The 17,486-nt window shown below is 38.2% G+C and overlaps 1 protein-coding gene across 7 annotated transcripts in view; it reads right to left on the bottom strand.

Moving 5' to 3' along the window:
• Nucleotides 1-17,486, bottom strand: part of ITGB6 (integrin subunit beta 6) — an 85,623-nt gene that overhangs the window by 49,259 nt on the left and 18,878 nt on the right. For all 7 annotated transcript variants that reach the window (XM_008059352.1, XM_008059355.1, XM_008059357.1 and 4 more), the window contains one exon: nt 15,472-15,567. In XM_008059352.1, the coding sequence (XP_008057543.1) occupies nt 15,472-15,567 (96 nt within the window). The remainder of the gene's footprint in view (nt 1-15,471; nt 15,568-17,486) is intronic.

Genomic DNA, 17,486 nt, shown 5'->3' on the forward strand with positions numbered 1-17,486 from the left:
GACTGATTTTTTGATTATGTAGAGATGAGGTCTCGCTGCCCAGGCGGGTCTCGAACCCGCGGGCTCAGGCAATTCACTCACCTCAGCCTCCCAAAGGCATGGGATTACAGGCTGAGCCACAGAGCCCGGTGGTCCAGAAAATTTAATTAACTTGCCTAAGGTCATCCAGCCACCCACATCTTCTGCCCTAGAGACAGATCAGGGTGTCTAACCTCTGGCTTCCCTGGGCTGCATCAATTGCCTTGGACCACACATACATTGTATAACATAGTGTATATACATAATAAGAATTCTTTTTTAAAAATATTTTTATTATAAGGTTTAGAAAAATGAAAACAGTATCAAACTAGTGGTAAATTTGACCTTGAGTTATCAAGGTGCTTGTCAGAAATGTTTGTTTGAATTTTGTCCTTCATGTGCTTCATAATAGAAAACAGCTGCTCACAAATGTATGTGCTGCCAAAAAGTGATGCCATGAATAAAGCATGATTGTGAACTTCAAAAATGAAATTACACATGGGATCATGAAAAAAATAAAAACTAAAAAACACATACTGTTAAAAGATTTTGTGGGGTCGCATTACTAGCTGTTCTGGCCTGCATGCAGCCCATAGGTTGTGAGCTGGACAGACTTGAGATAGAGCTCTTTACCAGACCACTTTCGTTAGGTGCCTGGCAATGATGCTCCTGGTTTTGTGATGTCACTGTTGAGCCTGAGCCTGGGTGTGTTAATTTCCTTGGGTTGCTGAGGTACCACAAATTGGGTGGCTTACAACAACAGAAATTTACTGTCTCATAGTTCTAGAAGTTAAAAGTCTGAGATCAAAGTTTTGACAGGGCCACGCTCCCTCTGCAACCTATAGGGGAAGATGCGTTCTTGCTTCATTCTAGTTTCTGGTGATGCTGGCAACCCTTAGCATTCCTTGGTTTGTAGATGCATCACTCCAATCTCTGTCCCCATTGCCACATGGTGTTCTCCCCTCATGTATCGGTGTCTCTGTGACTCTTCTATTCATATAAGGACACAGGTCATATTCGATTAAGGTCTATCCTATTTTAGTATGACCTCATATTAAGTGAACTAATTATATCCACGATGATCCAATTTCCAAATAAGGTCAGATTCTACAGTAGTGGGCAATAGGTCTTTAACATATCTTTTTGGGAGGCACGATTCAATCCATAACACTGGGCTAGGGCTCTTTTTATTTCTTTAACTTTAAACCCTTAGTTTTGGCTTAACTAACAAGGTAAGAACCTTGGCCAGTCACAGATGTAATAAGTGACAGAAATAGGTCTAAACTCTAAAGTCAGTGTTCGCTTCTCTACCAGGTCTCTGCTGGAGGAACTAGTATAAATGTAACAGCAAGAGAGGTGCGAAATTCATTAGAAAGTTAACATAACAATGCCACATATATATGTGGATATAGAAGGATGACCCCAAAAAACCTGGAATTATTTTTTGGAGGGCAACCCCCTTGTAGTACAGGCTTCCCCTACCAAGTAAGTATTTTAGGAACCCGTTGGCATCAGTGTACCAGCTAGCATTGTTATGAGAGGCTGGATTTGGCTTCAGTGAATTTTTTTTTTCTTAGATTCTTTCAACATGTTTGGTCATTTTATGAGCACACCTGCCCATACCATGCTGATTGTTGAGTAGTTTTTGACCAAAACAGCATGACCTCCATGCCACACCCTCCCTATTCACTGGATCTCTCCCAGAGTGACTTTTGTTTGTTTCCTGAGATGAAAAAAGTCCTCAAAGGGAAATGTTTTGTCAACATGGAAGAGGTGAAACAAAAAATGGCAGAAATCACTAAAAGGCATCAAAATCGATGAGTTCAAAAACTGTTTTGAGTAGTAAAAAAGTGTCTCGATAGGGATATTGCATCAAATGGAGAGTACCTTGAAGATGCCTGAAATTTAAACATGTAAGAATAAATTTTTTATAAATAAATTCTGGGTTTTTGGAATCCCCCCTTATATATACACACATATATAGACTGACATATATGTATATGTGTATATGTGGATTTAGAGATTATAGAACACATATTATAAGGACTTAGAGATTATAGAAAACTTTGTTACCCAAAGTAAAAAGAAAGGAAGAAAAAGGGTTGTGGCTGTAATGACTTTCAAATTCAAAGGCCACATCTTGAAAGAAATGTAGGTAGTAGCAAAGGCATAGAGGAGGAAAAAAAAAAAAAGAAAAAAATCCCCTTGGGACTGTATTGTGCTAGTTATCTGGTCAAAAGAAAAAAGCTCTTTGCTGGCAAAGTCTCACTTTTGTGGAGCAGTGTGCCTCTTCCAAAGCTAGGAGCGGGCTGGGTTTGCTGAAATAAGTCCTTCTTCTGGAGGCAATCAGAAAGCTTTCTTCCCATGAGGTCTTTCATTCTCGTGGGGTTTTATTCCGCTGGTTCTCATGTTCATTATCAGTAAACGTAGGGCTCCCAGCATTATGCAAAAGTTTACCCCCGGGCTTGACTGAGTTACTAGGACACTCAAGATTCCAAAAAGAACATGTAATTGTTTCTGGCACAGGTAGGATGAATGTCTGTCTCTGGGTTGCATGATATCTGCTTTGCCTTGAGGCTTTCAATTGTCAGCATTCCATAGGCAGGTAGCATGGGAGTGTGCTAATTAGATCAGGTGCTTGATCTCGAAGTCTGCCCCAGCAATGACTAGGTAGTCGGTTTTGGAACTTTTGAGCACTACCTGTCTTTCTCCCAGTCTGCCCGGAATGTAATTATCTTGTCAGCCAAGAAGCTGTAGCGCACAGCTGAACGAGTGCTCGGCGGCAGTAGCACAGTGATAAGGGAAGACAAATGGACCCACGGTGCATGACTGTTCCGAGACAAACAAATGCACAGAGAGGTACTGGAGAAGGGAGACTTCGAGAACAAAGAGGCGGCATTGACTATTTGTTCTTGAGGATACTTCAGATCTTCTCTTAATAAGATTACCCTGCCTTTGGAGAGAGATTGCAGACCTTTGCTGATGAATTCAAGTCCCAAAGTTTTAGAAAGCTCTTTCAAAATGGAAAGCGATGTGGGGCTCAGTAGCAGCCTATGTGCTTTGCAGACCAAACGGCAGGTAATAAAACTTTGAGGGATGACTAGTAGGAAGGCAATGAAGGGGATGAGAAAATAGCAAGCAGGTGTATGTGTGAGGACTGCAAAAGAGGGGTCGGCCCTTGAAACTCCACATGTGGTGGGTGGATAGGCAGCATCAGCATTACCTGGGAGCTTGTTAGAAATGCAGACTCTCAGGCCCCAGCCCAGACCTCGTGAGTGACTGTCTGACTTTTAACAAGCTACCAGGATGATTAGATACACCAGAGGAAGTTTTTAAAAACCACAAGTGCTTGGATCTCAGCTCCAGAGATACTGATTTAATCGGATGAGGGTATCGTCTTGGCACTGGGCTTTTTGTAAAGCACCTTAGGCAATTCTAATAAGCACCAAAGTTTGAGAAGTGCTGGTGTAGAATAGTGTGTCCAGAAGGGGTTGTATTGATATGGAAAATAAAGGCGTGATATTTTAAATCGAGTATCCATAATTCATACATGGTTTTCAGCCTGTCATACACCTGTGACATCTACACCCAGCAACTAAGGTACTATTTTCGAATGCCTACTGCCCAAAGAATAGCATCATGCTTACTTCCCCGTGGCCTTCAAGATTGAAGGGTGTGGTTTTACCTTACCTCTCCCCCTCCATCTTCTTTCACCCCAGCTCACACTGGGCCGGCTGGCCTTTTTTCAGTTTCTCAAACATACTGAGAACCGAGTTTTTTGCTGCCTCAGGGCCTTTGCACATGTCTTCTTCTCTTGAAAACTTCTCACCCTTCAGGTTGCTGCCTCACTATTACTTCTTACTCTCTCCCCTATAATTATTCTCCATTGCTGCACACTACTCTTTTCCATTTCTTTGATAACACTACTAAAAGTTGTAATTGATTATTTGTTCATTATTTATTTCTTGTCTGTTTCTCCCTACTAGACTGTAAATCCATAAGGATAAATCAGGGTACAATATTTTTAAGATTCTCTATACTCCTAGGGCATAGTTCAGTATTTGTCATGTGGAAAGCATATGCATATTTGTAGAATGAATGAATGAAGATAAGGATCACCAAACTATGGCCTGCGGGCCATATTTGGCCAGTCACCTGTTATGGTAAATAACATTCTCATTCATTTATGTAGTGTCCATGGCAGCCTTCATGCTACAATTGTAGAGTAATTATGACAGAGATCATATGACCCACAAAGCTTAAATTACTATCCGACCCTTGACAGATAGGCTGCCATATAAAATACATGCTGCCCAGTTAAATGTGAACCGAAGAAATAAAATTTTTAATGTGTGTCCCAAATATTGAATGAGACATATTTACACTAAAAAAGTATTTATTGTTTATCTGAAATTCAAATTTAACTGGACATCCTGTATTTTTAATGGCTAAGTCTCGCAACCCTGTACAAAAAGTGTGCCAACCCTTGAATTCATGAATAAAGTGTGCCCAAACTGTTGAAGACCAACAAATGACTTCCAAAAGTTTCTGTTTACTTTCTGAAGATCCAATACTGGGGCAACAAAGTATTAAGCTATGTTATAATTAATATTAGTCCCTTTGTAGCATAAGTTGGCCCCTCTCAGATAATAGGTATAAAATGAAAAGATATAATACTCCCGTTCTCTTCTTATGTACTGGGGCCATCAGTTTAACTTGTCCCTTTGTGCTTTGATGCCACATGTGACTGTTTAAAAGGCTATGCCATGTGGGGAATGCTTGATTGCAGTTAGACTTCAGCACGGTAATCCAAGCTGGGTGAGCTCCCTGTCAGCGTAGCTGTAATTTGGCCAGCCTCACAGACACTGCACAGAGTGGCCAACTGCGACCATATGAAAGGCTTCAGGGGATAGATGGGTTCCTGAATTAGACAGGAATCTCCTCATCCTGTGGGACCCAGAGAAAGCATAGAAAAGGATAATTACACAGCTTTGGGCACTTTATGGCTCAGAGAGGAGTCTTGTTCACAGATGTCAGAGTCCTCACCAAGTGGGCACTTTTAGGGATACGAAAACAAATACTAGAAATAATTGTGGGTTCTATTGATGTTATAACATGAACACGGAAAAAAGTAGCCAAGTGGTAAAAATGCAGTACTTGTGCAGGTTTTGAGGTTGTTCATGGGAGGGGGCAAGTTTGCTTTTTTTTTTTTAAATCAGACACCCTATACTTTGGCAACTATAGGCTCAGAATTTTGTAGGATGACCTTGATTTCATATAATGTTATTCTCATCAACAAAAGTAGTTGTTCAATGTATGACTAAATTTAATTTTTATGCCTTTTAAAGACTGTAAATATATAAACTTACTAAAAAATTGTAAACATAATATGAAAACTATTATACCAATTATGATAAAATATGTAAATACATGCAAAGAAAGACAAAGAAAACTTATTTTTAAATGTCAACAATGGTTATCTATGTCTGAATGTTAAGTTTATGAGTAATCTTCATTTTCTGTTTTGTGCTTTCTGTATGCCCTCCCCCTCTTTGTTTCTTCAAATAATATATATATTAGTTTTATAATCAGAATAAGAGTAACTTAAAGTTTTGTTTTGTTATGTTTTGGTTACATTTCCACACTACTTTGCTGTTGGAAGAATAACTGATACAACCACTTTGGAAAGCCACTTGGACAAACCCAGTAAAATTGAAAATGTCATTCCCCTGTGACCCAGGGATTTCACTTCTAGATATGGATCCTCAGTAGCAAATTATGTGCAAGGATGTGCATGACTGCAATATCTGTAATGTTGCATCATTGGAAGTGACCCAATACCCTCAATTAAAAAATGAACACAGCCGGGTTCAGTGGCTCAGCCTGTAATCCCGCGCCTTTGGGAGGCTGAATTGAGTGGATTGCCTGAACCCGCGGGCTCGAGACCCGCCTGGGCAGGCGAGACCTCATTTCTATAATAAATAAAAAAATTAGCCGGGCGTGGTAGTGCACGCCTGTAGTTCCAGCTACTTGGAAGGATGAGGTGGAAGGATTGCTGGAGCCCAGCAGGTCGAGGCTGCGGTGGCTGGGAGCGGCCACTGCATTCCAGTCTGGACGACAGAGTGAGACTCCAACTCAAAAAAAATAAATAAATAAACACATTACCCATATACACTGTGAACAGAATGTGTACAGCAGTGGAGTAACCTAGAGCTGTACATATCTCCATAGATAAGTCTCAAAGATGTAACACTGAACACAACAGTGTGAATGACTTAATGCCATGGAACTGTACACTTAAAATGGTTAAAAATGAATAATAAAAGCCATATACAACAAACTCACAGCCAGCATGAAAGCATTCCCCCTAAGAACTGAAACAAGACAAGGATGCCCACTGTCATCACTCTATTAAACATAGTACCAGAAGTCCTAGCCAGAGCAATCAGACAAAAGAAAAATAAAAAGTATCCAGATTGGAAAAGAGGACATCAAACTATCTCTATTTGTCGATGATATGATCTTATACCTAGCTAACCCCCTAAAGACACCTCCAAGAGACGCTTAGATTTGATAAAGGAATTTGGTAAACTTTTAAGAAATGAAAATTAATGTACAAAAATCAGTAGCATTTCTGCACACTAATAATGGCCAAGCTAAGAACCAAATCACGAGCTCAATCTTATTTACAATAGCTACAAAAACAAAACCAAGGGGGAAAAAAACCCCACAATACATTTAACCAAGTACGTGAACAATCTCTAACAAGGAAAACTACAAAACACTGACGAAAGAAATTGTAGATGACACAAAGGAAAAATATCCTATGCACATGAATTGAAAGAATTAATATTGGCCAGACATGGTGGCTAATGCCTAAAACCCTAGCACTTTGGGAGGCTGAGGCAGCAGAACTGCTTGAGCCCAGGAGTTTAAAATCAGCTTAGGCAACATAGTGAGACCTTGTCTCTACAAAATTAAAATTTATGAAATTAGCCAATCATGGTAGAGAGTGCCTGTAGTTCCAGCTACTTAGGAGCCCGAGTGAGAAGATCATTTGAGCCCAGGAGTTTGAGGCTGCAGTGAGACATGATCATGCCATTGCACTACAGCCTGGGCAACACAGTGAAATCCTGACTCAAAATTTAAAAAAAAAAGAAAGAATCGATACCATTAAAATGATCATTCTCCCCAAAGCAATCTACAGATTCAGTGCAATCCCTTTCAAAATACCAGCTTCATTTTTTCACAGAATTAGAAACAACAATCCTAAAATTCATATGGAACTAAAAAAAAAGAGCCCAGTAGCCAAAGCAAACCATAAGCAAAAAGAGCAAAGCTAGAAGCATCACATTACTTGACTTCAAATTATATTATAAATCTATAGTAACCAAAACAGCATGGTACATAAAAATAGACACATAGAACAATGGAACAGGAACTGAGAACTCAAAAATGAAGCCACATACCGACAACCAACTGATCTTTGACAAAGTAGGCAAAAACATACATCTGAGAAAGGACACCCTATTTAATAAATGATGCTAGGAAAATTGACTAGCCGGATATAGGAGAATAAAACTAGACCCTTATCTCTCACCATATATACAAATTAAGATGGATTAAAGACTTAATTGTAAGATCTGAAACTATAAAAATTCTAGAAGAAAACCTCTTCTGGACAAACTCTTCCAGGCAAAGAATTTATGAGTAAGATCGTAAAAACTAATGCAACAAAACAAAAAATAGACAAATGGGATTTAAGTAAACTAAAAGGCTTTTGCACAGCAAAAGAAATGATCAACAGAGCAAATAGAAAACCTAGAGAATGGGAGAAAATATTTGCAACTATGCATCTGACAAAGGACTAATATCCAGAATATACAAGAAACTCAAACAACTCAACAAGTAAAAAACAAATAATGCCATTAAAAAGTAAGCAGAGAACATAAACAGAAATTTTACAAAAGGCATGCAAATGGCCAAAAAACATACAAAAAATGCTGAACATTAATCAGCAGAGAAATGCAAATTAAAATCAGTGAGATATCATCTTACATCAGTCAGAAAGGTTATTCTTAAAAAAGTCAAAAAACTACAGATGTTGGTGAGGATGTGGAGGAAAAAAAAAAGCCCTCATACACTGTTGGTGGGAATGCAAACTAGTTTAACCACTATGAAAAACAGTATGAAGTTTTCTCAAAAAACTGAAAACAGAACAACCACACAGGCCAGTAATGCCACTATTGGATATCGACCCAAAGGAAAATAAATCAATATTTTCAATGATGTCTTCACACCCATGTTTATTGCAGCACTAAATAGCAAAGATATGAAACCAACCTAAGTATCCATCAACAGATGACTGGATAAAGAAAATGTGGTATATATACAATAGAATACTATGCCACTGTAAAAAAGAATGAAACCATATCTTTTGAAGGAACATGGATGGAACTAAAGGTCATTATCCTAAATGAAATAGCCCAGAAACAGAGTCAAATAACGTATGTTCTTACTTTTAAGAGGAATCTAAATAATGTATATGCATGGACATAGAGAATGGAATAATAGATACTGAAGACTCAGAAAGGTGGTAGGGTGGGAGGATGTGTGAGGGATGAAAAGTTGCCTAATGGGTGCAATGTACACTATTTGGGTGATGGTTACACTAAAAATCCAGTCTTCACCACTATGCAATATGTTCATGTAACAAAACTGCACTTGTACCCTCAAAATCTTTTTTTAAGTTTAAAATGGTAAAGTTTAAATTATGTATATTTTACCATAATAAGAAAATATAATAAAAAATAAAATATGTAACATTGAGTCAAAAATCAAGTTATACAAATAATATGTACAGCATGAAATTAAGCTTATAAGTCAAAACTATATAATTATTGATGGATGTACATATATTTTTAATAGCACAAAATACAAACATGAGAATAATGAACACTAAGTTCAGAATACTGGTTACTTTTATAAAAAGAAAGGGGCGGGGTGGGAGGAGAAAAAAAAGAAAAGGGGAATTGGATCAGAGTTGAGCAGTTACACAGTAGTCAACTGCATCTGGGATGTTTCATTTATTTAAAAACTCTAAAGCCAATATGGTAGCAAAATATTAAGATATGAAAAAACAGGATGTTAAGTATGGGAGTGTTTGCCATATTACACTATTTTTCTGTATGCTTGAACTATATCATCATAACAAACCTATAGTCTTTGTCAAACCACGTGCCCCAATTTCCCCCTTTGATTGGAAGCATAGATCATGATTACCAAAGATAGTAGCTGTTTCACTTGGGTTGGCCAATGCATAATGCTTTCTAGCTGTGTGGCCTGTTTTTACCACTCAGAGCTTAAGCAACCCACAGAGCAAGATCCAAATGTCTCTCTTTATTCAGGTCTACACATCTTTAAATTGCTCTATTCATCTCAATTAACAGCAACAGTAAAGGACCCTATATCAAGCGTTTCCTGACCTTGAAGGACTCTGCCATTTATAGGGAATCATCTGTTGGTTTTTCTGTCAGACAGCTCTGCTCCACCCTTGGGATCTGCACCTTTTAAAGTTGGTTACTTTATTTAAAAGGCTGTTTCTCTGGTGGGCTAGTGGTTAGGAATTGGCATACTCTTTCATTACAACAGCCCAGGTATCTCAATGGTTGAGGCTGTAGACTCAGATTGTCTGGGTTCAAATCCTGGCTCTCACATGCAACTTGCTTTGCTATTTGGGGTTCTGTAGCCACAAAAGAAAGACTAAATAATAAAATGAGTGTAAAACCCTGAACTTCCAGGCTGCCATCTAATAAGCTCTCAGTAAACATTCCCTACTACCCTGTGATTATTATAGTCTTAGTTGTATATCATCTCTGGTCCTCCGTTTTCACCCCTATAAAGTGAAGGATTCAGCCTCAAGGGTAGTTTTATGAGTGCTGATTAATTTGTTGCCCCTGACAATAAAGACAGTGAATAGAAAAGAGTATAAACATTGAAAAACATGAAAACCCTACCCCCTCAGCAACACTGCCATGGGGTCTCTTTGTCGAACACAATCTCTAAAATGCACTCATTCTGTTTTTTAGGCAAAATATTAGTTTACAACTCTGTTAATGCTCTATGAGATTTTTTGAGGCAGGAACTGTGTCTTACTTTCCTTGATAGTCACAGATTCTGACCAGGTTCGTAGGAGGTGCTCATGAAATGTCTGATGGAGAATGAATGACTATGATATCTACAGCATCTTAGTTCCGATGATAGGCTAGACATTCTGGGTGTTGTGTAAATCTGAAAGCATTTAGATCTTGTATTAATGAGATCCTATTTTATATTTTTAGATGGGTTGGTCTAATAGGGAATCTCATGAAGGCCCTACTTTAAATCTATGCCGTCTTCTTTCTGCATGTGTTTATTTTCTAGATTATGAGGATTGGAGTTCTTTAGGAGAAAAGTACTATGTGTGATCTAAGAAATAACTACTGATGATTTTCCATGGTTAGGATTTATTAATTAACCTGGAAAATACTCCTAATAACTCTGCCGGTAATCTGAGGACATGAATTTTATTTCCAAATCATCCCTCTCTGAGGGATGTTTTCATTAATGAGCAGAGTGTAGGTAGCTGGCACGCCTCGGTCTTTGTTCCCAGATACCATCAATTAAGGAGAGAGAAAAAATCCTTTCCATTACACTTAAATTAAGAACAATTAATAACTCCATGGAGATGTCTCAATCCAGAAATTGTCTTTTTACTCCTGGTTATTTTTACTAAAATAACAAGTTTGAAATACTTTACTAGAGGATAAGATTGATAGGGTAAAGAAAAACTTCCCAGATCATGTCCTAAAATTAGTTACATTACAGCTCACTAAACTTTGTCATTTGTGCATAGATCGTTGGAAATCTTGGTAATGTCTCCCTCCAGAATTAGAGTCACTGACTTAATGCTGGAGGTCATTGTGCCCAGTCCTCTTGTTTTCTAAAAACTAAGGCCATAGAGATAAAGAGATTTCCATTGGAAAAAAAATTGTTCTGATCTTTTCCAGCAGGAGTTATAAAACAAAGCAATAATAGAACAGGATAACAAATACCAAAGGGGTTCAATTTTTATTTTATCTCCCTGTTTTCTCTGCCTCCTTTCCTCCCTTATAATAGTGAAAAGCTCAAAAGAACAAGTAGAAGAAAGAAGAGGTGAAATAAAAAATAGGTTATTGATTCCTGAAAAATTGAAACTTGGGTGGATAATTTTCACCAGTCACACGAGAACATCAGACTCACAGCATATCGTAGCTTCTCTTTATGTTTGTTTATAGATGTAATGGCCATCAGATGTAATGCCTTTTGTGGCCTAGTAAAAAGGATGTGGAGCTTCTCCAACAGGTCTGGGACCACCTAATTCTAAGTCTTAGGACCACTCAAGACTAATAGCAGAGTGTTCTTTTCTCTCTGTTACCTCCAGCATCCTAGGTGGAATGGTGTGGAAGAAGGGATAGCTAGGGCTGCAGAGAATCTTAGCAATGGTCAGGTGACCCAACCTGCTCTGTACATATGGCCTTCCTCAACCTTGACAAATATTTGTCACACAAAACTTCATGGCCCTATTTAGAACATTTGACCCAATTGTGGAAAAGATGAAGTGTTTTATTGCACCTTTTGGTTTATTCAACAAATATCTCAAGAGAAGCTCCTGTGTATCAAGAATTGTCCTAAACAGAAAGAAGGGCAAGACCTACCATGCTCCTCAGAGAACTGGTAATTGAGGACTTTTTGTCACCAGAGGAAAGGACCCTTTGGTGGAATAAAAACCTGTTTGTACTCCCTGTCCCCAAGCTTTAGATATATCACTTTGCCCTATTAGCCACAGAGACATTAATTAGGGGCCATAGATGTTAGTGAGCAAACCAGAAATGTCTTATACTAAAACAAGTCTAACTTTCCCTGAAGAACTAATGGCTATAATTTTTTGAATAAAAATAGAAATTTACCTTCCTGAGGTAAGTAGGAAACTACTAACCTCAGGAAAGTAGTTTAGAGGTTGAAACTTTGTCTTATCCAAGTTCCTTCCTTACCTTAAAGATGGAAACTCTGTCTTATCAGAGTCCTTTCTCAAGAAACTAACCCTCAGGCCTATAGTATCATGAGACTGAAACTCACCAGATCATGGCATCCAGGCAATGAGATGCCAGGCTCCACCTGTTTTCCAACCCTTCTTCCTTACCCCTCCCAAGTTCCTGTTTTCTACATCCCTGCCTTACTATATAAACCCTTGACTTCAGTGAGATAGGGAAATGAATTTGAGAATGAATTTCCTTGGCTGATATCACCTGAATAAAGAGCCTTCTTCCCCGGCAATACTCATTTGTCTCTGCGATTGGTTTTCTGTGCAGTGAGCCACAGGACCCTGACTGAATCTCTGGCATGTGGTAACATTACCAATAATCTTGTTTACTTTCTAAGTGCTGTGCTTCAGCATTACATCATAAATACAGAGTCATACAACAATTATTGCTATTAACTTCACTAAAGTCATCTTTCCCAGCCAGATGTAGATATTTTGAAAAGATATAGGATATTTTAAAACCTTGCAAATAACCTGAGGCGATTAATAATATGATTTGACAATGTAATAAGGAACACTGATTTAATTGCTTTTTATCTCAATATCTCACTAGGAAGGAAAGACTATTCAAATTAGACAGTTAACGTTTAGTAGTCTGATATTATCTTAATGTAAATTAACAGTAAACATTTAAAAACAACAGAGGTGATATAAATTTTTTTTAACTTGGGTAATTGAATCCTGATTCAAAATGGTATTTAGCACTAGACTGCAATATACTACCTACTGCTCAGTCTATTATCTATCATTATCTTTTGAACCCTGTAATTGGGCAAACAGGAAGTTATTCATAATAATAAGTTTGTTCAAAAATATTCTGTTTCTGGAATCTTGGGTGCACACGCAGTCATAGTGAACTAAAGGCAAAACTGTTCACTTTATTCTTTTCATTGTTTGTTCATTTCTGTTACAACAACATGCAGGAACACTGCACACGTGGCAGTCCAATGTAGCTTACCAAAATTACTGAAAAACAGTCATTTTTCCTACATTCCATGAATGGGCACCATAAATCTTATTTGCTGCAGACAGGGCCGTCACTGAACCTAACCCATCTCCGGCCTGCAGTATAGGCAAGTAACTATGTTTAATACATAACTCGGGCAAATAATTTTCCTTCTAGAATTTTCATTAGATCTAAATACTTAATTGCTTTATTTATCCTTTCACTGGTTTTATTTTTTCAATAATTCTTTAGTAGTTACGCTCCTTATACCACAGCTTTCCAAACATCAGATTGCACAGGACTCCTGCACACATAGGGCTCCTTCTAAAAGATTTAAATTGAAAGGCAGCACAAGTCATTATTGGTCTATTTTCAGTTTTCATTATCAATAAAACGGGAGATCAGCATTTTCATTCTGCGTGGAGCATTCAGGGATGTGCAACGTTGCCGTCATTATCTTTAGGCCAGGCTGCTGCCTGCCCCGACTAATGCAGATGATATGATGAGCCCATCAAAATAAAAATAAAATAATGAAACAACCAGAGTCATAGAGTGGGCTGCTGACCTGGATGGTTGTATGACTCCCTGAAAATGTCCCTTTGAATTTAGTGGAACCTGAATGGTAAAGACCACGGATCATGACAGAACATAAATTCGCCTCATAATGAGATTAGAAGGCAGGCAAAATAAATGTCCTGCTGTTACATGAGAGGCAGGTTCTAATCTGGCGTTTTCTTTGAAAATGATCATTTCCTTTGCAACAGGGGAACCATGGATGCAACTAGGTTAAATCCAACAGATTTTGTTTTGCCACAGTTATTTTTCATCTTCCTCTGTCTTTTTAATAGCAGTTTCGGGGAGACATATAAATGAGTTGTGAGTCTTAAAGACTATTACCAAAGTGAGTTATGGGAGCCTATGTTCATGATCATCAATTGTGTTCCCCAGACTCCCCTTTGAAGAAAAGTTCTGGGCAACTTCCGCCCCCCTTCACTGGAGCCTTACTGTGGAGGAGATGTTGTGACCCCCAGGGTCCTCTCACTCTAGCCTTAAGGATCAAAGGCAGAATAGACTCACTATTGTATTTGGGGGTATTTTTTAAAAATCTCAACTGCAACTCTATTACTTAAAATCACTGGAAACAAGTATCACATACTACAGAGTCTTAAGAAAATGTCCGTATCAGGTGAACCCACATGGTCTCTGAGTAGAACAAAGGCATCGAGTATGAAGCTTGATTGCAAGGGACTTCCTTGGTTTGCAGCAGAAGGCAATCTCACCTGGGAGTACAATACCCTCCTCTCATTAAAAATGCAAGATAGCATCTCCTCCTGAATCCTTTGTGCAGAACCTGATGCAAGTTCATGGACTGTACCGTCCTTAGTAGTGAGTGGCATTTAATCAAAGCCCTCTGTGACATAATCTCGGAGTTTCACAAGCCCTGTAAAGTCACCCAGCAAGTTAAGATGTCCTTTCAAAAGGAATGGGAGATTGGACACTGAATTTAAAAGTATTTGAAGCTTCTGCACAGAAGGCACAGACTATTTAACTTCTCTACATTTCTAAGGCCCATGCTAAAGACTCCTTATTTCTCTGTGAAACTGCACATTAGTAGTAAATCAATTTGTGGTGTTTTGACATATTATTTTTCTTTTTTTTGTAAAGCAGGATTTATTAAGAGAACAGAAAAGCTCCCACTGACCCGAAGGGGTTGCTCCGACATATTCTTTTTCTTAGGCTGGAAAAAAACTATAGAAATCTTTTGCATTTATGTACACTATATGTTAAGTTATAATTTGTACAGTGGCTTAGGAACATCACTTCATCTAATGAAATAGTTTCCTTTTTGTAGTTGGTGCTTCCATTCAACTGGACCGCACATCCATTTTAAGGGAGAAATTATTTTTTGACCCAATATAGTAAGTTATTTCCTTGAACTTCCCACTTCTCAAAAGCTTATGTCTTTGCTTGTGTCTTTTCTATGTATCTAGTTTGAAATGCCAAAGAATGAAAAGTAAATTATCCTACTCAAAAGTTTCTCTTTAACTCCCTTCTCATCAGATGGCACAGTTCAAGGGGAAAAAGGCTGACTTTCCTTCCTGTGGGTAGTATGTGTTTATTGGTACTCTGTCCTGTTTTACCGTTTCCATTTCCATCACTCTTTCCTCCCTGTCCCGCCATATCTGCCCCCAATTCCTCACTGCACGCATGTGTTTATAATTTAAATTGCAAGTAGTACATGAATTCACTTTGCCAAGTGCTCAGTACATTTGGTATGTGTTAATGATTATCTAATGGCCTTCCTATGTGTTAAACTCACAGTTAATATTAAAGTTTCATGACACACAATCTCCCTGAAGGGATTTCCTGAGTTATGTTTGCTTACCTCATATAAATGGACTTGTTCTTGGGTTACAGCAAAGATCAGTAACACATTGTTTTGCACCAGTTTATCAATGAGTTGTCCAACTGTTGGATATTCCTAAAATGAGACAAGATTTTGTGTCATCTTAAAAAAATAATGTAAAAGAAAGAAAGAAATATTTATTTCAAAGATATCTGACTGAGTTTGGCATATCAACACTCACAGGCATTATTGCACCTATCACTCTAAGTAAATAAATACATAATTAGCATTACTCAGTTGATTTGATAATTTTTTCCTAAATCTTCTAAGTCCAATTAAGCCCTAGGAATCAGTCCCTGACAATGGGGTATGTTATGCTCTGTCACTTTTAAGCAGATCTTCTGAAATTTATTTAAAAACTTATATAGTGTCTCATATTTTCAAGGATAGAGAAACTATTCTTCTAAGTGCCACTTACCAGCAGGCTAGGAATGTCAGAGTCAAGGGAGGGGTAGTTGGACAGTGATGCATGTGACTGAGGTGACTCTTGTCACTCTGAAACTCTTACTGGAATTGGATGAAGTGGAATGAGGGTTGAAGAAAGGACAGTCTGCTGAGGAATGACACATTATGACATTCCTGTACAATTCTTGGATTTGGTTTTATTGCCTTTTTAATGATACAAGTCAGTTGTATGGGATCCTGCAATATTTTTACAGGACAATTGAAAACACATTGTATTTCTTTTCCATTGACATATTCATTCTCAAGTGATATGAGTACTTTAAAAAATAAAATATGCCATTAATTATAAAATTTGAAGATAAATTCTACTTTTCAACTCTGGAAAACATGAAGCACATTTGCCCATCATAGGACTCCAAATGTGGATAATGTACAATGAGGGAGTAGCCTGCAAACAATTAAACTAAGAATATGTCAGTTATGACTTAAGTCAACCAAAATGGAAGAACATTGATCAATAAGCCCTCCTATACACTAATGTGGTATGTTCACATATTCTCAGCATTACTGGAGTATTTTCATCTGAAGTCTTTAAATGCAAGGTTCAATTTGACAGAAAAGTGTAGTTTTGCCTAAAATACTCTAGTAAATTACTCACCTCCAAGTCTGGCTGCATAATATGTACTTTCCATCACATTTGAATTTTTGTTAGTAAAGATACGAGATCATATAAATCTTCTTGAGCCTGACACATTCCGTTTCCTCTGCTTTTCAAGTAACCAAACATCCTTCACCAGAAAGCGTAAATTCCTCCAATGCCATCCCCTCATCTCCATACATTTCCACACCTTTCAATTGCTGTGTGTGTATAGCCAGGATCACAAGTGGGTGAAGGTGGTTTTCTATTTGAATCAGATCTGTTGGTTTAATCCCATAACTATATTGCAAGTTCAGGGCCAGGAACCATATCCTATTATGTTGTGGTCCCAGGAATCTGGCGCAGTTTTGAGTACATAGGAAGTGCTCCAAGGACCAGGGCCGGGGGCCGGCGTGGGGGGCGGGGGGGGGTTGTTGCAGGCAGGCATGAAAATGGTCCATGGCTTCTGTGCATTTGCAACAACTTATTCAGAAAGTATAAATTGAACATTTACTCTATGAGAAGGTCATTCTCTGATCTTGCTACTTTCAAGATGCCTATTTGGGGCATTTGAAAATTTTTGAGAAAAAGGTTATGAAAAAGGGATCCATTTCTCACAGTTTCTTGTCCCTCATTGACTAAAAGACAAAATGTGGCTATCCTCACTGATATTGTAATATGAACAAGTTGATCATGTGTTTAAAGAATATCTACATTTAGGGAATACTACTGATCAAAAGTTAGGGGAAAATATGTTGAAATTTAGGAATTTGGGTCAAGGAATTATATTGAATTATAAAGCAGCAACCTAAGCCGGGCTCGGTGGCTCAACCTGTAATCCCGCGCCTTTGGGAGGCTGAGGTGAGTGGATTGCCTGAGCCCGCGGGTTCAAGACCCGCATGGGCAACGAGACCTCATCTCTACAATAAATCAAAAAAATTAGCCAGGCGTG

Source organism: Carlito syrichta, unplaced genomic scaffold (genome assembly GCF_000164805.1).
Source record: "Carlito syrichta isolate Samal-C Ts95f unplaced genomic scaffold, Tarsius_syrichta-2.0.1 Scaffold304002, whole genome shotgun sequence".
Taxonomy (NCBI): Eukaryota; Metazoa; Chordata; class Mammalia; order Primates; family Tarsiidae; genus Carlito; species Carlito syrichta.